The 20,670-nt window shown below is 42.2% G+C and overlaps 1 protein-coding gene across 1 annotated transcript in view; it reads left to right on the top strand.

The window, feature by feature from the left end:
* The window catches only part of TBX15 (T-box transcription factor 15), an 89,508-nt gene that overhangs the window by 52,872 nt on the left and 15,966 nt on the right, over positions 1–20,670 (top strand). Inside the window, exons 3-7 of the mRNA XM_059466142.1 lie at positions 7,471–7,572; positions 9,333–9,504; positions 9,854–10,021; positions 13,503–13,567; positions 20,443–20,540. Of these exons, the coding sequence (XP_059322125.1) occupies positions 7,471–7,572; positions 9,333–9,504; positions 9,854–10,021; positions 13,503–13,567; positions 20,443–20,540 (605 nt within the window). The remainder of the gene's footprint in view (positions 1–7,470; positions 7,573–9,332; positions 9,505–9,853; positions 10,022–13,502; positions 13,568–20,442; positions 20,541–20,670) is intronic.

The following is a 20,670-nucleotide window of genomic DNA, read 5'->3' as shown; positions in this document are numbered from 1 at the left end:
CTGAGTTTCTCAGCTGTGTTTCCTATTAGCTTTCTTAAGACAAGTGAAGTTGTTTCATATGACTTTTTGAATAAGTGGCTCCAAAGGAGAAGTGGCAGCTGCAGGAAACCATTGAAGATAGTTGTTCCTTTGAGCAAATAAATCAGGAAACAATCATTGTACTGTTGACTGTACTGAATTTAAGATGAGCTATAAATTTGAGGGTGAGCCATTTGAGTCTCCTTTCAAGTTTCCATAGCACTTCATGAACTTATTGATTTAATCTCAAATATAGTGAAATTCAAACTCACCTTTGCACCAAATGAATGTCTTCCCGCCACTCTAAATAGTGTAAAAGACTTCCTGTATAAAAACCGTGCAACCTTAATGCTTTCCTTTGCTATTGCAGTGATACCATGACAGCTGAGGTTAGAAAGAGCCACTAATTAGCCAGATTTTTTGAAAAGGAAAACCTCACCATGACAGGTTAGCCAAGGGAAAGATCTTCACTGCTGACCCCCATTTAAAAATGGCCAGGAGTCTGCCAAAACACAACCTAGAGGCAGTTGTACATTTATAGATGTCCCAAACTAGGATTTTTTAGGCACGTTTGCATGAGCAGGCCGTTTCCTACCTTCACCTAATGAGGTTTGAATTCCGATTGAAGCGGAGAAGGCGAACGTCAGCACCACGGACAGAGCCCGCCACGGCGAGCAAACGCCGGGAGCGACCCGGGAGCTGTCCCGCCTGTGCCGCGGAGATGCAGCAGGGAAATTTTACCCAAGTTTTGGGGAAAATACACCGTGCTCTATTGTTTACAGGGCTGTTTCATGTCTGAGCTCTCAATTTTTTTCCAGAAAAGCTCGACTTGTTGTTTTACATTCTTGTGAAGTGAGTGCTATTGCTCTCTAGTCCCAGAAAGTCCAGATAATCCAAGGAAAATTACACTGGACAAATAACCCAGATCATCCCTGAAAAAGATTATCAGAGCCAGATTAGCTCCCAGTTTTAGATTTCAGTGGCAAAGGAAGCATTTTTCACCAGTACAGAGTGGGCTGCTGGTTTTGACCTGCCTCAAACAGAAGAGGCAAAGTAACAGGAATGATATCACTCACTATTGTGCAACACCTCCTCTCTGCAAATGTTAAAGCAGACACAGAGACAATCATTATTATCTTCTTTTCAACAGTGGTGACATTGAGACCTAAACAGATTAAAGGATCTGTCAAGCATCATTAAATACGGCACTGGAAGAGCCATCTTCCTTCTTTCTGGATTAATTGTCCTGGTGCCTGGACCATGCTGTTTTCAGAAACTTAAAATAAAACATTATTGCCTGTTAGATTAACTATAATGAATTCTCCGATGATACATGGAGTAGATTCTTAAACCCAGCATAAATATGTCCTTGCTCACCAGTTTGAATGAAAATGGCTGAAATTTAGTGGCATGAAGAGGATCTTGGCAGCTCACACATTTCTGAACAAAGTAGCTGACCTTTCTGACATCTTGCAAGCTCCAGTGTGGATAATTTTCTCACTTACAGAAGATCATGTATCACAATAGAGTCATAACTGCCCATGCAAATAATATATTCATTTTAATCCTAAATAATATCCTTTCTACTTGAAAGGAGATGCTTGTGATTACTTGAGTCCTGATAGCCAACTGTCACATTACTGCCCACAGTAAATCTATGTAAATACTAAATAGATGTGTTTTTTCTACTTGATGATGTTCTTCTCCAGAAGTGATGTTAACAATATTGGAATGCTGCTGGTTTTTTCTTTTTCTGTTGACTACATTTGTAGGTTAATCATTGCAAACCACAATGAAGAGCTGGTCAGTCTTTTTAGGTAATACACCTGTTTATTGGGGATAGTCTTTACTGGTGTGATAGAATTTGCAAATTAAATGGTTAAACAGTTCAACAGGTTAAAGAGTTTTCTCTCAGAGAAGATGTGTCTGTGATGGATGAGAGCTGGATCTAGCAGTCCTGTTTCTCCATATGGGATGCATGATACATGATGTGTCCCAGAGATTAGATTTTATTATTTCTGGCATAAATAGAAGAACTGGTGTTATTTCCTGAAGATTTCCTACTACTTATTCAAATTGTTAGAGACACACAGAGTAATTTGCATCTGCTTCCTCCCCCACAGAAGATTTTACTCCTGTTGCTTTCTCTTTGGAAACCCTGAATCCCATAAGGCCTTCTTGTTTTGAAAGCCATTATAATTACAGACTTAGTTGCCTATAACTACAGCTGCTCCTAAATTTTCTATGACTTGTAAAGCACTGCCTGGTTCCTGCCTGTCCCCACAAGGTCTCTCTGCTCTTGCTGTGTAATGCTAATTTCTAACCTACGTTCTCATTTCAAACATAGTTATGGGGCTATATCCTGCCCTGCATTTTTTGACTTTCAGACTCCTACTCTCACTCATTTCCAATTCTGCTTTGTTGTTTTTCTTTTCTTGATGCTGTATTTATAGATGTCTTTTTTTTGTCTGTTTCCATAAACCTACTCCAGTCCTCTTATAACTCTTCCTTTTTCCTTTCCATCAAAGAATTTTTATTTAGATTTTAATCAGATGCTTATAAAAAGACACCTTTGTTCCTTGTGTAAAAGATGCAAATGGCTGTCAGCTGCAGTCATTCAAATATGCAGTTACCTTCATCTCCTTTTTGTTTGAAAGCCAACCTTGGACTCTGTACAAAATAAAACAAGTTCATCTTAAGCCCCAGGTCACACTGATTTGAACAACTAGTCCTAAAATAATTTTAAACTCTTTTTCTCTGCTCTCCTTTACTAACAGTGATCATAGTGGTAGCGTCAGTGGATGAATTTGAAACATTTCTCACATCCCTGCAGTCCCTATTTAATGTGTGTGATCATCTGAGCTGCAGGGGTAACTGTTTGGTAACTGATGCATAGGAGTGCTGCCCAAAGTGGGGGGAAATTCCTGGGGGAATACCTGCAGGGAGTGCTTGGAGTCCTCCCCTGGAAGGGAACAGCTGCCTACTGTTTATGGAGGTGCTTTTGTGAATGCTACCATGCATCCCAGCACATCCCAGAGGTATTGTTCTGGGAACACACGTTCTACCTGTAACAGAGCTGGGACCTCACCTCAGCAATGGGGGGGAATGAGCTCATCTGCCATATCACACTTATCATATCTGTGCTCAGGAATGCTCAAACCAAAATGCTGATGGCCAGGATTTGTAATAAGACTGGAAAAAACCATCAGTGAGCGAAAGAGGTGACCTTGTCCTCTCCTGACTTCTCTGTGCTTCCTGACAGGTTAAGGGGTACTTTGCCTGCAGTCTCTTTGCTTTCCTGAAATAATGAGTCTGAGTTCTTCATAGAATGTACTCAGGGCTGTTCGCATTACCAGGTGTTATTTTTCCTTTCCAGTGGAAAGAAAGGTGGGTGCCAAAGAGCTCCTCAGTTAGAGAGAGCAGAAGAGATTTTGTAATCAAGCTCTGTTGATGCTGAAAGGGGCCATGGAGAGGACTTCTCATAACAACCTATCAAACTGATTTTTAGAGTTCCTGGCCCTGTGGGCCAGATAACCTTGGTCCAGGTTCCAGAAGAATGTCCCGTTTGGGAGCTACTGAGAAGATCTTCTGGTCTCCTTCTCCTTCATAAACAATAAATCCATTTGCTACCAAGCCCTGCCCTCAGCTTTTCCTCTCAAAATACAATCTCTACATAATCCCGTGCTGCAGAGGGAAACAGAAGGGCATTCCTCCACTGCCTTGCCTTGCCTTGCCTTCCTTTCCTTTCTTTCATTCCTTACACATTTGTTTCTCTAAAGAAATCTACATTTGGCTTCAATCTTAAATGCAAGGAAATATGAGATATGAAATAACAAGGATAACTTCAGGTTTCCCTGTAAACTCACATACGTTGTAAACACTGTGCATACTTAATCTGCAGACCTAAATCAGATTATTTTGCAGAGTTTCTCAAGTGGATTATTTGTATGCCTGGGAAATGACTATTCTGTCTATTTCTTTTGCTGAAGTTGAAGAGCACATCCCTTCATTTTAGGGTTTGCGTTTAATAGATGTCACCCTTATACAAATCTACTCTTATCTAAGTTCCTAACTTAAGGGTAAGAAACTGAAGCTTTATTCTATTGGGAAAAAACCCCAGTTTGGGGATATATCTGTGATCCTCCTCCTATGACCAGTTTTTACAAAGTAAAATTAAACTGTATTTTAAAAGAAAATTTTGAATACCACCACCAAAAAATATACTGCTAGCTGCCACAACCCAACTAATTTTTTTTTTTGTTCAAAGTTCCCAAAATTGGTTCTTAATATGAGTACACTCCTGTGCTGGCAAATACTTTTAAACTAAGTTCTAGAGCTATTTTTCTACCATCAGTTTTCTTCACATTTGATGTTCATAAACTCCAATCTCATTATGGAGAAAACCAGAAATTGAGTACACTGAGGCACATTGTTGTTGCTAAAATGTTTTTTAAACACTTCTAAGTGGTCCTAAAGCAGTAGTAATAAATTATTTCATATCACATCATATTTCCTCTATAAGGGTACTGTGTAAGTTCACAATCTTAAGTTTTGGAGGACTGTTTTCCTGCTGAGTGATAAAGCTAACATATAAATAACTTGATCATCCCAAACTGCTGCTGATATAAAACCTCGTCCTAAAATATATCAGATGTCATCACATGTTCCCTGTGAAAACAGACAGCCCTTGTGTCTGTAGCTGTTGACTGAAGCTGATAGCTTTCTAGATGAAAGATTCTTGACTGTTTATTAATCCAGACATATCCAAATGGCCTGAATTCCTTCCAAACCTTTGTTTTTTATAAGGCTGGTGCCTCTGGGCAGCCAAGAGCCAGCCAAGAGGAAATGCAGAGAACAGGGACTTTACCAGGATTATACACGAGCACATCCCTAAGCCTCCACTATTAGCCTCTGCCTTTTCCATTTCCCTCTTTCCACACAGCACTGCTGCTGTAGACCTGCTGTGACAGTTCCAGGCTACATCTTTATAGCAAAGAAACCTAAGTTACTTTTATACCCACAGAAAAAGAAAAACAGCAGTAATTTACAAAACTTGAAAAATACACTTAAACCTTAGAGAAAGTAGTGGGTTTAGCCAAGCTCTCTCCGATCATTTTAGAGATTAGCCTCTAAGCCTGCTGAATGGTCTGTGGTAATCTTTTACAAGGCATTTCATAAGCAAACAACCCCACAGGCTATACTGCAACTTTACACGGGGCTGCAGATTTGGAGAGAACTTTTTGGGACACACAGCTCATTCAAAACACAGTGTGCAGATTTAGACCCAAAGAGACTCTGATTTAATCCTGGGTTTCTCATCAGCCCTCTGAAACATGACCTACCTCTTTAGCTGCTCCCAAGCCACCTCTCTCTAATTAAAGAGAGCTGGACTGTAAAATGCCACATCCTGTACCCATTTGGCTTGGCAGATTTAATGAGCCATTGTGGCAGAAACAAGGTAATGCCCTCAAGCCACTCAAGACTAATCCATTATTCCTTCCCCACCTCCCCCCCAGTCATTCTACTAGCAAACTCACACCATCAGTTGCACAAATTGCTCTCTCCTTGAAGGGTTTCTGCAGACGATTTTTCTGACAGTTTTACGTCTCTCATAACTCGGGTTAGCTGTGCTGTGGCAGCTGTGGGGCAGTGCTCCCCCACCCCCCAGGATAAATGCCCTTTTCCTAAGCAGATGCAGTTACTAATAGGTCAGCTCTTATCTTCTCAGGGTGGCCTGAAATGAAAGAGCTGTGGGCAAGGCAAAGGCTGAGCATCCTCTTCCTCCCCACACTCTTCTGCATGGGGCTCTATGAGGCTTGCCTGGGAAAGAATGAAATAGATCCTCATGATCACATCCCTGTAGCGCAAAGTTTGAGAGACATGCCTGGAGATGTTGTCACTGTTTTCTTCCTCCTCCAGGCTGTGTTCACTAGCAATACTCTGAGAAACAGAAATGTTGGAAGGAGAACTAAATCTTCTCTGACATTTCACTGTTTCTCATTAAATAGAAGAGAAAGTGTCACGATGGTTTGTAGGGATGACTCCTAGAAACATTTCTTGTACACTTTCCTACTATTTTGGCATTGTGATCTTAAATTACCCTTTAATATCCTCCCTCCATCCACATACTTCCATCCCTCAAGGATATGTCAACTTATCAGAGAAGCAGAATATGATCTTGCATAATCATGTAGTACTTTTGGGGTTTCTCCTACCAAAGCTCTGTATTTTCTAGGCAGAAGTCATTTAATTGAGTAACACCATCCTGTAGGACTTGAGCTTAAGTTTTTCTCAGATAAAGGCTGAAAAGCCACTTAGGTAGAGCTCAGGTCTGGGTTAACAGTCAGTGAAACAATGCAGGATTTCCTTCAGTGCTCTGCTCTGATTTCAGTGTTGCTCAATTCCTCCTGCACCTCATTCAGTTCGGCTCCTCAGATTTTATGAAGGTGTAAAAATACCACATGAGTTAGAAATATAATACGGCATAAGTAATTCCCTCAGCATGCTCTTTGAGGGAGGTGTAGAATAGAAATTGGTCTACTGGCCACCATAAAATTTTTAAGAAGGAGAAATTATGCCATAGCCACACTAACACTAACATGCTTTAAGGTTAAAAGGATCTGTTCTCTTCTGAAATAATTGCCTAGCTACAAACATTTCCACAACAGTGACTGTGTTTAGCAGAGCTTAACTTGTGCTCAGACAAGAAGAAAAAGGCTGGGAATTGTTTCTTGTTGGTTTAGAGTTCCATACCTTGTCTATCAGGAGAAAATGCTTAAGATAGATCTGGATCATATGGCATAGAAAAGACAACACCTATTAAAAATATTGCACTACCAGGAGTTCAAGGAAGCCATGACATAATGCCAGTGTTTCTGCTGAATGTGAAGTACTTTCCTAATGAGCAGATTAATTTGAGGGGTGTTTTTCTTAAATAACTGCAAACATGAGAACCACAGGATCTTTCAGGATGATGCATTTACTTCAAATGTTACCTCAATACTGTTAAACTCTTTACTGAAATGTGACATTCCCAAAAAAAGAGAACTAAAGTGATCCTGCATTTAATGGAATATGAGAGAAGAATTACAGGTGGATGGCCAGTGGGAAAAACACAAGGTACACTGCCCATCCTAGGAATGCCTTAGAGAGGATGATTTGTGTGAAGCATAGCAGAATTGTCTGCTAGAAACTGGGAACAGAGTGCTTGATTGTGAGTATTTTATCATTACTTACAGGTTGTTATCCTGTTACCCCTTTTTCTAAGTGGGAAAAACCTGAAGATTCAAAGCACTGCCAGCACAGTCTTTTATACCCACACCAAGCCCAGAGGAGTCATGCCAAGGACTGGGCTGTGTAAAGTAGCACACTTCTGGTGCCAGAGAGCACAAGGAGCCTCTTCAGCTTCCTTATTCACCATTTTCTTCCTTATTTCTACTCTTATGTTCCTAGGAGAATGTTTCCAGCCATGAGGGTGAAAATTACAGGCTTGGATCCCCACCAGCAGTATTATATTGCCATGGACATTGTCCCTGTGGATAACAAGAGATACAGGTAAGCTTTTCAGGGGCAGAGGAAGGAATCTTGTACCAGCTTTACTGTCAATGACAGCCTAGGACAGACTCCTGCATTAAACACCATTGCAAACATGGGCTGGAGGAGACCCTACTGATTTACACCAACATAGCTGATTTGACCAGCATCTTTAGACACCAACTCAGAGTTTTAATACATTCTCTTGCACTTTTGGAGTGAAATATTTCTCTTTTCAAGTAGCAGATTTAATTGAGGAGATCTCTGCCATGCATTTCCTGATTGACACAATTAGCAATGACTGTCTGAGGGAACTGGAGTTACCAATGGGGGTTATCTCCAGGGGCTGAGTTATCTCCAGGCCCTAAATCTACTTCCTCAAGAAAGGAATGGGCAAGGAGCAGCTTGGAAATAAGCCAGGCCCTTCAGGTCTGGCCTGAACTGGATTGGGTGATCTCTGTTTCAAAAGTGCTCACTGTCCAGCACAGCAGCCTCAGTGAATATTGGTCCCTGACCTACAGTTTGGAGTCACTGAGAAACTTCCCACGGCTGAGCTAAAGACAGGAAAAGGAGATTTCTCTCATATTAATGGGCTTCTGATCTTAAAAAATACTCTGGAAAACTCATGATCCTCTGCATCCCAGAAAACTCTCCAGACTGATGTGATTTATGTATTCTTATTAAAAGACCCCTGAGAGCAAGACTTTTCTTCAAACAGTCTTGACTGAACCACATTTGAAGGATTCAGAATTGAACCTCCGCTTCAAATGCTAAATACTACATTTTTGTTCCCAAATTGTACAGAGTTTTTTCTCAGGAAAAATGCTTTTCCTGGGAAGCAGAAAGACAGTGTTTGATGCTCAGCTGGATGTTTTTCCTCTTTCTAAGAGTGTTGTAGCAACACTGACATTGAAAATACATTTATTTTCTTACCCTGCTTGGTTTGTGCATCCACATAGAGCAAATTAACAGGAAAGGAAAAGAAAGACTCCTCTTATTTTTTTCTTTTTTCCCCCCCAATTTCTTGTGCAAATACAGGAAATTAGTCACTGTTTGTAGGTAAGGACTGGAACATCTTAGCAGAACTGAGTAGAGACCCAAGGAGGGGCAGCCCAGGGCAGAGCTCAGAGGTGTCAGTAGAACTGCTTGTGAAATGCCTTTGAGGGAAAGAACTGCAGATCAGGAGAAAAAAATTGTCTAGACAAAGCTGTGGTAGAAAATTTTATGGTATATATAGGATGGCTAGAATAGGAACACAAAAATATTTTTTTTCTTCTAATGCCAGTGTATGTAATTCTATATGGAATTTCCTTTTTTGCAACATTTCAAACCAGAAATTCTGTTTTATCAATTGTTTTACTGGTATCTATTGGATATTGCCCATTCTGGGTGTTTTCCAAAGTCTGGTACGAGATACAATGCAGATTTCCAGAAATTGCAGGGTATTTATTAATATTTTCAGAGAGGACTTTGTTTACCATACTTTCCAGCCTCTTACTCTGGCTCAGAGAGGGTTAAGGAGTTGAGAAGCCACATGTGGCAGAGTTTTACAGGGCAAATAACTGCAAGGTGGTTTTAATAAGGAATCAAGTCTGAACAAGTGGCTCAGGGGTAATCTGGTTTTCATTTAGAAGGTAGGAGGTTGCAATAAAGCACATTCTCCCCTGACTGCAAATGAGAGCTTGGGGTGCATGAGGGTGGCAGGGGAGGGGGAGCCCTGGATGTGTTCCTGCAGTGAGCGAGTGAAAACCTCCCTTAGCCACCCACCCTTCCTCTTTCAGATATGTGTACCACAGCTCCAAGTGGATGGTGGCTGGCAATGCTGACTCCCCAGTGCCCCCCAGGGTTTACATCCACCCTGACTCCCTGGCTTCTGGAGACACCTGGATGAGGCAGGTGGTCAGTTTTGACAAGCTCAAGCTGACCAACAACGAGCTTGATGATCAAGGCCATGTAAGTTAGAAGTTAATCCTGGTGCCTGCTGTCCTAGCCTTGCTCCTCTCAGACTTGAAAGGGTGCTGCTGCTGCTTTGATGCTCCTGTGTCCTGTTGGGCACACGTGTCTGTGGTTGCTTCCAGATTTATGGAGGTTTTTGCCCTATTTCAGTGCTTTTCTTCAAAATGTTGCCTGACCCTATAAAGCTCTTTGCTCAGAGCACCGACTTTGTCTCATACATGCTTGTAAGAAAAGGATAATTTCCTCCATATTAACTCTTACTCCATCCCTGCTTCCTTATACATCTGGATGTTGTGTAAAATATTTTGGGGGAAAAAAAGTCCTTTTCTTTTTGTTTTCTTTTCAGATAATCTTACATTCAATGCATAAGTATCAGCCTCGTGTTCATGTCATCCGCAAGGATTTCAGCAGTGATCTCTCTCCTACAAAGCCAGTTCCTTCAGGAGATGGGGTGAAAACCTTCAACTTCCCTGAGACTGTTTTCACCACAGTGACAGCCTACCAAAACCAACAGGTAAATCCTTCATGCTCCTTTTATGTTGTGCCTTCACAAAAATAATCAGAGTGCTCTTTGTGACTGAGACGCTAACTTCTCTGAGAAGCATAGAAAAGTTACACTTTACAAAAAAAAAAAAAAAAAAGAAAAGAAAAGAAAATGCTTGCTTGCTCTGGGGTATTGTGTAGACATGAAGTATCTAGCTAGGAAACCACTTTGAAGATAAGACGGATGTAGCTTTTATTGTAAAATCAGTAACTAAGAGCAACTGTAAAGAGATGTGTTGTGTTCAAATTTCCTTGTTACTGCATGGTACAAAACTAGAGTGCCCTGTCCTCACTATAATTTTAGGGCAGTAAAACTATAACTCCAGATCAGTTCTCTTAAAGACAAAGCAGTTGGGTTTTTTATAGCAGTGAAGGAAAAAGTTTTGAAAAGGTCCAATCTCATCAGTTTGTTGACAAAATAAGCCTTTGAATGCATGCATTGCATATAAACTGAAATTCTCATGCATGCATGTCTTGTGGGATAGGGGTCAGGTAAGGGGTCAAGTTATATACCTGAAATTTAGGAAAGTAAACTTCCACTTCTGCAAGGAGATGGTCATTAGGATCTCCTGGGAGCCTGCCCTTAGGAACAGGGCATGGAGCAGAGTAGATGTGGCAGATCTCTAAGGGAGTCTTCCATACAGGCCAACAACCAGGAGCCAGAAATCAGACAAGGAAGTCAAGAGAGCAGCATGGCTGAGTAGCGACCTGCTGGGAAAGCCAGATGGAAAGAAGCAAATGCACAGGCAGTAGAAACCAAGACAGGTACCCCGTATAGGGACTGGGTGAGGAAGGCCATGGCAAAGCTGGAACTAGACATGGTGAGGGATGCAAAGCATAACAAGAAGGGATTCTACAGGTAAGTTAACCAGGAAAGGAAGGTTAAAGAAAGTGTACCTCCCCCTGATAACCAGTGCTGGAAAACTGGTAACATCTGATGGGAAGTCTGAGGTACTTAACACCTTTTTTTGCCTTAGTCTTCAAATGAGTGAGTCCTCTCTTCTCATATATCTTGAGAGGATGGACAGCAGGATAGAGACTGGGTAAGCAAAATGCTTCCCACTGTAAGTAAGGATCAGAAAAGAAGGCTTTGGAGTGACATAATTGCAGTCTTCCAGTACCAGAAGGGAGCCTACAAGAAAGATGGAGAGACTTTTTACAAGGGCATGTAGTGACAGGTTAAGAGGAATGGTTTCAAAGTGGAAGAAAGTAGGTTTAGTTTAGATATTACAAAGGAATTATTTACGGTAATGATGGTGAGGCACTGGCACAGGTTGCCCAGAGAAGCTGTGGGTGCCCCATCCCTGGAAGTGTTCAAGGCCAGGTTGGATGGGACTTTGAGCAACCTGGTCTAGAGGAAGGTGTCCCTGCCCATGGCATGTGGGTTTGAACAAGATGATCTTTATGGTCCCTTCCAACCCAAAGCATTCAGTGATTTTATGATAATTTGTAATTTTATGATAATTATGATAATCCCATTTTATGATTTGGGTCCTGCATAGTTCTCAGTGATGAGACTTAGTATTGCCATAAGGAAAACATGTCACCACAGCAGGATTCTTTCTCTAGGGACCTTAACTTTGTTAGTGATCTACACTTTTCTTAAACTAGACTTCAGTCTTCTGGAACTGAAGGACAGACCCCTATTAAATCACCTTAAGGCAGATTGCAATATTTGACCAATTTGTAACAATTGTGAATTCTAACAATTTAGTGAAATGTGTTAGAGTTTTTTGTTTTGCAATGTATAAGAGAACACAGGTGCAGACCTTGCTCCCATGACTGCTTCTTTTTCTTCCCATGACTCCCAGCTTTTATTTCCAGTCTGGTCCCCTTGAGCTGACTTAAATCAGGATCCAAAATGCATCAAAAACATTGCAACACGCTGGTGGGTTTGCTATCATTGCAGTATGGGAAACTTCCTGCTCCCCTTGTCCAAATGCAGATACTCCATAAATCTTGACTGTAGATTAGACAAAGAAGGAGGATAGGGAAAAGAAATTACAGGAATTAAGCCTGTCATTCTTCCTTAATTACTGGAATTATAAGACATAATTACACAGGGAGGGAGATGCTAAAGGAGGGATCCCTGTCAGGGATTGGCACCATAAGCTGCCTCACCATAAGGAAACACTGACATTTCTGTCTCTCTGAATTCCAAATGTTTGGGAATTTTGTTCAAAATGATCTGGGGGACACAATCACATTTTTATAATACCAGTAAGGAGATTCTGGTGGGCTGGAGAAACATTTTCATTAAAACCAAATCTAAATCCCCTGAATCTGCCTGCATGCCCTCCAGTGGCTGCAGAGTGTTGCCTTACTGGGGGAAGCGTCTCTGGAAACAATTGTAAAATGTTAGCAAATCCACCACAGGGATTCCCTCTGCTGTAATTCCATCCTCCACAGAACATATCTGTCTCTGTACACACAAGTCCCAGGACAGCTGCAAAGTCAGGCTAGCGGAAATTAAGTTCACGAATTAAGCTTCTGCAAAAATAGGAGCTGCATTCCAGATTTGAGGTTAATATCCAGAGTAAGGGCTTGGTTCTGACAGAAGCAAAACACCTGCAAATCCCCTTCAGATCAGACTGCATTAAACTAGTCCCTTTTGAGCAGTTTCAGCAACACCACCTCAAATTTGGTAGGATCTGGAGATCTCACTCTTCTTTCATTCCAAACATAGAATCTTTAGGACAAGCTGAGGCTGGCAGAGGGAAGCTCTTGTGCTACACTGGGTTGTGGAATAGCCAACAGGCTGCAAGATCAAAATCCCAGTGTTATAGCCCATATTTACCAACTTGGAATTCATGCTTAAAATTAAAGCACGAAGGAAGATTCCCCCAAAGCACTCAGTCTGGCTGCTACTTCCTTTGTTTAGAGGAGGGAAAAAAAAATTAAAAAATTTACTGACCAGAAAACTCTTAAGGGCTGCCTTGATACTGACCAGAGCAACAGCGACTTGTATGTGTGACTGGGTGGCCACCCGACATCTTTGGGGGCTGTAGCCTGTGCTTTTCTCTTCAGCATTGTTTGAAGGTCCATCAGTTGCCTCCAGCTGCTGGATATCTGGAGTGTTGAGGCTGAGATAACTCAGATAGCAGCCAAACTTGAGCAGTGTGCCTGCTTCCCAAAGCACGTGGCCATTGATAAATAACAACTCCTGGGGCTTTGCAGCTGGTGTACTTCTACTCCAGGAACAATTTCTCAGCCCCAGCACTGTGCCAGGTTTCCTAATGCTACCATGATTTCTGTCTCTGGTGACATGTTTTGGTAAGCAGATTATCTGTTCATGGATAATGGAAGGGCACATTTGACAGAGGTCTGGGGAAATAAGTGTGAAAGATCATTGTAGAGGTGGCTTGGGCAAGAATGGAAATAATCCACGTTTTTCATTTGTTGAAAGAAAAAAAATTGAATATATCAATTAATTCTCTTTTTCTTCCTTTTAGATCACCAGATTAAAAATTGATAGAAACCCCTTTGCCAAAGGTTTCAGAGATTCTGGGAGAAACAGGTAACAGAAGCTTGTTTGTGTTTCCTCACTGATCTCTTCCCTCCTTTCCCTGATGGGTGCACAGGGAAAATGTCTATGGTTGAGAAAGGCAAATTTTTCCTTTTAAAACAAAAAACAGAGATAGAAAGATAGGGGATTGCAGATTGTAAAACAGACAAATAGGTTACAGCTAAACACTGTATGTACACTGTGTTAACAGCTTAACACTGTGCAAATAATTATTCTTTATTATATGTAGGGTTGTCTGAAGGACATTTTAAAATTTTAATTTTCACAAGAAATGCCAAAACTTGGAGAGCAAATGCTTGCTTTATGTTAGAAGAAAAAATTAGTTTTTCATAGGTGTGCAGGATAAAAGAGCAAAAATGTTCTAGTTTCAAATAATTTCAGTTTTTATTCAGCAGTGTCCAACGGTTTCACTTTGACTGTGTTGTTTAATTTTGTCTTTCCCATAATGATTTTTATGGGAAGATTAGGTACAATGCCTTAAATATTATTTAGAAGAAATTATATTTTAACAGCACAGTAGTTAAAATGGAGCTTTAATCAATCCCCCCATTGTATTACTGAAACACATTACAGAGTTATCAAAAAAGGTAAGTAATAAAAAAACTCAAAAGAAGTTTCAACTTTTTCTGCCATTCACGAATCCTGCAGCAAAATGTGCAGCAGATCTAAGTATCTCAGATCTAAATGATGTAGGTATCTTTTAAATCAGTGTAAGAAACGCTTTAAACCTTAATTATACAATTAGACATATATGACTACATTACAAGAAGCCTAGGGTTGCAAAGCAAAGCTCTGAGTGTGCAGCCCAGGGAAAATGTTGTGTGCACAGCCCTCATTTGCTGTTCCCATGGGTGCTGTAAGTCAGTTTTACTTGCATGCTCCTGTTGTGTGTGTTTACCAGGACTGCTGTCTCCTTCATAAGGAGTTTGGTGAGGTCAGTGCTCATGGATGGGCAACTGCCCTGTGTTTTCCACCACTCACTTCAGTGCTACACTCTCCATCATCCCAAAAAAGGCATTCAAAGGACCTGAGCTCAGCTCCTCTGCTCTCATCTTATTGAATTCATGCATGAAGATGTTGCCACTCTCATTTAATCCCCACTGTGATCACCAGTTCTCCTTGAGGCATATGTGGCTTTTATTCTGCTCCCCTCTCCCATGTGGGGAAAGCCAAGTGTGTCCTGGGTGTGGGATCTTCCCGGTGTGCACAGATCCAGCTGCACTGGGGGCTGGGTTTGGGAGAGGGATTGATGCAGCTCCAGGTACATGGTGGGCTGTATTAATGTGGAAGGCATTAATAAGGTCCTAGCTCAGTGAATTTGGACAGTTTCCTGAAAAGGTTGGGAATTGCTGATCTCTGTAGCTCATTGATTTAAGAAAGGGCAGGAAATTGCTACACGGCTGCAGCTGTGGGGAGGGCTCAGTAAGGCTCTCTGCTGATGTAAAGAGGAATTAAAATCTTTAAGGTATTACACATCAAAGGGAGTAGCCTGAGGCTTTAGGAAGAAAAAAACAGGCGAAGGTATTTGCAAGCATATATAGCAGTCAGGCGCCTGCCTCACAAGCAGGGTCTGGCTGCAGTTGCACTGCTGTTGTCAGCTAGGGGAGGACACAAATGCTCAGCTGCCTCCTTCCCAGAGCACACATACACAGATATTCCCATAGGAGGGAGGAAAGCATTGAAGTCCAAGCTGTGTGTGGAAAGGACTTTCCAAATGGGACTTTCCTTAACTGTGCTGGATGGCTTTTCTCTCCCTTGTGAATCTGTAATCTCATTAGGATCACTGGTCAAAACCCAATTGTGATACTCTGCAACTTCCCACGTCCTTCCCACAGCTTCAGTCAACTGCAGTGCCTCAGACTGTGGCTGGAGAGGATCCTGCTGAAAATGAAAATTTCTCCTTTGCAGAAGAAATAGGGTAATTTGAAGAAGGGCTATTTGTGAATCAGGCAAGCGAGTAGTACATGTTCAAGAGGTTTTATGTATAAGGACTTAAAAGAAAAAGTAAAGGTGTGGCAACAGCAAGAGACAGAGACAGAATTCTGAGGCATCTCCAGGACATCCTATTCCAGAGACATTGGATACTGAGTCAGAGCCATGGTTAGAGTTTGCCAGGAAATGATGGAGGAAAGAACTCCCAGGGAAAAAGCAGTGCATGGTGGAAGATAAGGAACTCTTAAGCCACTTCTTTCCTAGGATATTTCCTTTCTGCTTTATGTTGAGGCTCTTCCATTAAATGGAGATGGATATTTTTCCTCCACTTATTTAATGTTATTGTTTCACTGTTGTCTCATGCTGCAGAAATTGTGGAGGTGACTGTTGTTTTTGAAACTAGCTTTCATTTTTGATCTTTCACTTCATCTGCTTGCAGCCTGCCCCTTTATTTCCTGTGATCTCCCTTCATCAGTGCAAAAGGCTGCTAAAACTCTGCTGCTCTGGGGATGCCCCATCATGGTGTCACTGACTGTATCCATATGGGGGAGCAGACTTTTCCCAAATCCTTTCTTGGATCTCTGTCACTTATTTTCATGAGTGTCTCTCTCCAGTCCTTACTGCCTCAGCCTTTGAGCTGGGAGAAGGAGCACTGAGGTGTTTCAGAGGGAAGGATGGAAACAGCTCAGCATCTTGCTGATGTTAAGCAGCCTTTGAGCACTCAAACCATGTTAAGCAATGGGGTTCAGGAATCTAACCATGAGCCTTGTGGGATGGCAGAGGTAGCCTGTGATTGAACGTCAGTCCTGGCTCATGTTTATTAGAGATTCTCTCTATCTGAGTTTTGGGCTTTCCTCACTTTTTGCAAAAGCACATAAAGTCTCTGTAAAAATGCAACATGAGAAGTTCCTGATGTTGAAAGAGAAGTTTCCTGGTGGTGAAAGGATACCCACATAATGTATGAATAAGGCAGGTTATTACTTGGTTGCTTTCCTGGACTTCAAGAGATTGAGAAACCAGTTTTTGACATATGGAGATGAGCTAGCCAAATGTTTGGGTAGTGAGGGTGCAGGTTTAATGCCACAGAGGTTATTTTTAGAGACTGGGTAAAGTTCATCTGACAACGGGATGCTTGCAGCAGCTCCTTATCCAGGAGGAAGCCAGAAGGGAAAACAGTCAGGAAACTCAACAGGGTGATGGAAGAAAAAGACCCTAGTGCTGAAGGAAAAGCCAGCACTTTCCTTTCAGATGTGGGCAGCTGAGGTGAATAAAAGTTGTTTGTTTGGAAATACTCTTTGAGCTTTGTCTAGGTTAAGAAAGCCAGGAGGACACTTGGAGCCAATAGTTTGGCTTCCCCAGCAAACAATGAAGTGATGGCCTGAATCCTGTGTGCAGTGGGAATGGCAAGATCAGCCATATGGGATGGATTATGGAGGTGCACAGATAGCTCGTTTCATTTTTCAGACAATGGAACTGTTTCATTTATTGCCTATTATTAAAACTTTATAGCACTAAAAATAAAAGAATGAATGAAAAAGAGAGAGCAAATTTTGGATACCTTTTAAAGCACTGACCTTATTAAAAAAATGCTGGCAGTGAGACCTCTTCTGATACTTTTTTTTTTTTTTACTTCCTTCATAAAGATGGTGTGAGAGGGAAGGGTTTATGGCCTGATAGATATTTTGAAGTTAATTTTTCAGTGCAGTTCTTTGGAAGAGAAAGTAGATGCCACATGGATAATGTTCAGCACACTTGGTATCAGCAACCCTCAGCAAAGGCCCTCCAAATTTCCTGACATTTCAGAAACACTGAAAACAATTATTTTTTGTCAACATTTATTATTGTCCCAAAATGTCTCTTCATTGGCCAGGTGGGGATCCATTTCCTTGTTAGGGGGTGGAACACACACACAGAATGGCACTCCAGTATTTCTGCTGACTGTGGGAGCACACCAATGTCATGAACTGCTACAGGAGAGGCAGTTATTAGAGTTGACGGGGATTAAACTTCATGATTCCCATCTCATCCCCTCAACATTTTCCTTCAAAAATAGGAATTCATTGCAGACAGAAGAAAGGTTGGGGCTAGGGCTGTAAAATCAGTACACAAAGGTGGTGTGCCTTCTCACCAAGAGCTGTTTTTAGCATGAATTAATGTTTTTTCCTCTGCAATACTCCATTCATAATGTGGTAGGTGCCTAGCAGGTTAGCACATGAAGCTGCCGTCTCATGGCTCTTGTCTGACACCTGGAAGGATGTGAAAATTCAGTAAGGATGTCTTCTGCTTAGAAGCTGTTTCAAAAGCACCCACAACAGTTTTTCTGCATGAAGAAAAAGAGCACCCAAACCCAGAAACCAAAGATTAAAAAAAAAAAAGAAACCCACAAACTAATGGGAAAAAAGGTTGGTCTAGTATATAGAGGCTTAAATTTGTGCGTAGGAGAAGTGGACGTAAGTTTGATCTCTGTCACCCACATGCTCAGAGAGGATATTTTATACACATGTTCAACATATGCAAACTTGTGGGGAGTAAAGGACTCACATTTGGGGCAGGAAGAGCCAGCTGTGGAGTTTGACATTCATTTTTCAGGTACCAGTGATACCACGCTGCCCTCAGCTTTGCAGGGCAAGGCCACACTGCTGCTGCCAGCAGTCATGGTGTGGAAGGGGAAGGGTGGCAGGAGCTGTGTTCACAGCAAGGGGGATGTTGTAGAACTGCTCCCCTGGAGCAGGAGGAGGTAGGTCCCTGTTGGTGTTGGCATCTTTCCTTCCTCTGACATGCAGGGCAGTAATAGAGCAGCTTTACAAGCTGCTCTGACACTCTCAGTGCTGCCATTTACCCCCTATCAGCTCACAGACACAGTCAAGTCCAACCCTTGAAAGCAATATATTATCCCCAATTTACCGTTTTATTTCTTTTTATTAAGTCTTGGATATTCTCTTTTTTTCCTTTTCTTTTAGAAACAGAAATTATATGGTGCCTGTGAGAATTGTATTGATATAGGGGAAAGTGTTAGATGGAGAACTAGAAACCTTGAATTGTGAGTCAGTTGATGAGCTGATAATGATGTAGGGAGAGGCAAGGGTAATAGATTTAATCTACTTTTAGTGCCTCCATGAGCCACCTCCTATTAGGGACAGGATTTCACTGAAGTGAGATGTGAGACCAGAGCTAGAGCGCAGTGCTGGTGCAAAGTGGGGTTGTGTACCTGGGGACCTAAGGACTGAGCCAGACTGTGTGTCACTGCTCTCAGTGAGTTGGCCTCCCTGCTTCTCCACGCGATCCTGTGGCAGACACAGAGCAGCTGGAGTAGCACAGCTGGAACTTTCAGTCTGCATTTCTGATACATTACGTGGTTCTAATCATCAAGGCAGGTTCTTTCAACAACAGGTCTGGCTGCACTGCAATTTGCTCAGGGCATTTTATGCCCCCTGGATATACAGTACCAGAAAGTCTTCCCTCAGTGTTTGGGCTGGGGATCATTCTTGAGGCTGCAAAAAAGGCACTGTTCTCTTCCTGGCTGTGTGTGTTGAGAAGCAGATGGAGTCTGAACATGTGTGACTTTCACACACAGGGAGCAGAGGAAATCCTGGGGGTGGTAGCGGTAGTCAAAGGGCAGCTTCGGCACACAGAGCACAGCTTAGCTGATGGGCTCAAATTCTGCCCTGCCTTGTTGCATCTGAGCTCCATGAGCTGGCAGAGGCCACTGTATTAACCAAATAGTTTTGTTGTAATGTGCTCAGCGCTAGTGTGAGACTGCTATGCAGAGATGTCTTCTGTTTCTACTTCTAACAGCTTAGCAGCTAATAAACACCATGCAACAACCTCTCTTCTAAACCTCCTCTTAAAATACAGAGTTTGGTTTGCCAACTCCAGTGTATTTAAAGCATCCAAGCTTCCGGGGAGACTTTGGAAAGTTAACTGAGTGAGTGGAGGCATGTGCAGAAAGACATTTTCAGAAGGAAAAGGCAGCTCCAGTGTCAGCTCAACATCTGATGAGCAGCTCTGGGGATGTTGTGCCTTTTGCATTGAAAGGGGATATGTTCTCGCATTTGATGAAGAATCTCTCCTGGTATTCAGTCAGTGCAAGGGCTGTAACCTACTGTGGGAGAACAGGCTGGGGAAGGTGAGGAATGGGGAACAGAGCGGTGTACAGCTTCCACTGAGGAGAGCTTTTCCTGGGAAGAAACTCCAGTGGGTTTGATAACACACCTCTGTCCTCACTGAGCCTGTGTCACTAAGAGACTTCCATCAGAGCCAGGAGTTTGTGGTGACAACAAGAAAAAAACTGAGACCCCAGCCTTTCAAGAAGAAAAATTCTCAATCACTTTTTGGCTTCTTCTCTTTGATAAGTGTTTTTGGTGAGTTAGGGACCCAAAGCAGCTATATCACTGGCCATTTAGAAAGAGCATCTTACACATTTCTGGTCGAAGTTCAAAACCAAGAAGATTCCCTTTTTGATGGCTTCTCATAGCACTTGGAACAGTGTCCAGAACTGTGAAGTGGCAGGGAAAGGCAATTCGCAAAATCTCTCTGATTAAATAGTCTGAATCCCAGGCCTTCTTTATTTGCATGACAGCTTACATCCAAAATTGTGGAGGGCCACTCAATGATAAATTGAATACGCCTTAAGGAGCTGACAGTTGTGTGTCCTCTGGAAAGCAGACAGAAGGCTTGAGATTCTTGCTAGAAAGGAAAAAGGCATTTAGAGACCGCTAGGAACTTTTGAAATCCTGGGCTGGGGAAATTTCATTTTACTCTCGTGGCCAGCACCTGTGCGGGAAGACTCACTTGAGGAATTCACAGATGCCAAGGTGACCTTTCAGTGGCCGCTGGCAGCCTGCCAAGCAAGGTCAGAGCCTTCTTTCCTCAGCACCTGTATCCCCAGCTGGTTGACATTCTTATTTACTCCTTATTTTCTTTCCTTTGCACAGGACAGGGCTGGAGGCCATCATGGAGACCTACGCCTTTTGGAGGCCCCCCGTGCGCACTCTCACCTTTGAAGATTTCACTACCATGCAGAAGCAGCAAGGTGAGTGAACAAAGAGATGGCAAGACAGATTGTTCTTTCTCCTGTAGAAAGAGTAGGAGAAGAGGGCATAAAAGCAGCAATGCACACACTTTGCTGTGTGTCCAGCGAGTGGAATGGGGATGTCACACAT

The sequence above is a fragment of the Ammospiza nelsoni genome, chromosome 2 (assembly GCF_027579445.1).
Source record: "Ammospiza nelsoni isolate bAmmNel1 chromosome 2, bAmmNel1.pri, whole genome shotgun sequence".
NCBI lineage: Eukaryota > Metazoa > Chordata > Aves > Passeriformes > Passerellidae > Ammospiza > Ammospiza nelsoni.
Note: the sequence above shows the minus strand (reverse complement) of the source record. Positions and strands in the feature narration are given on the sequence as shown.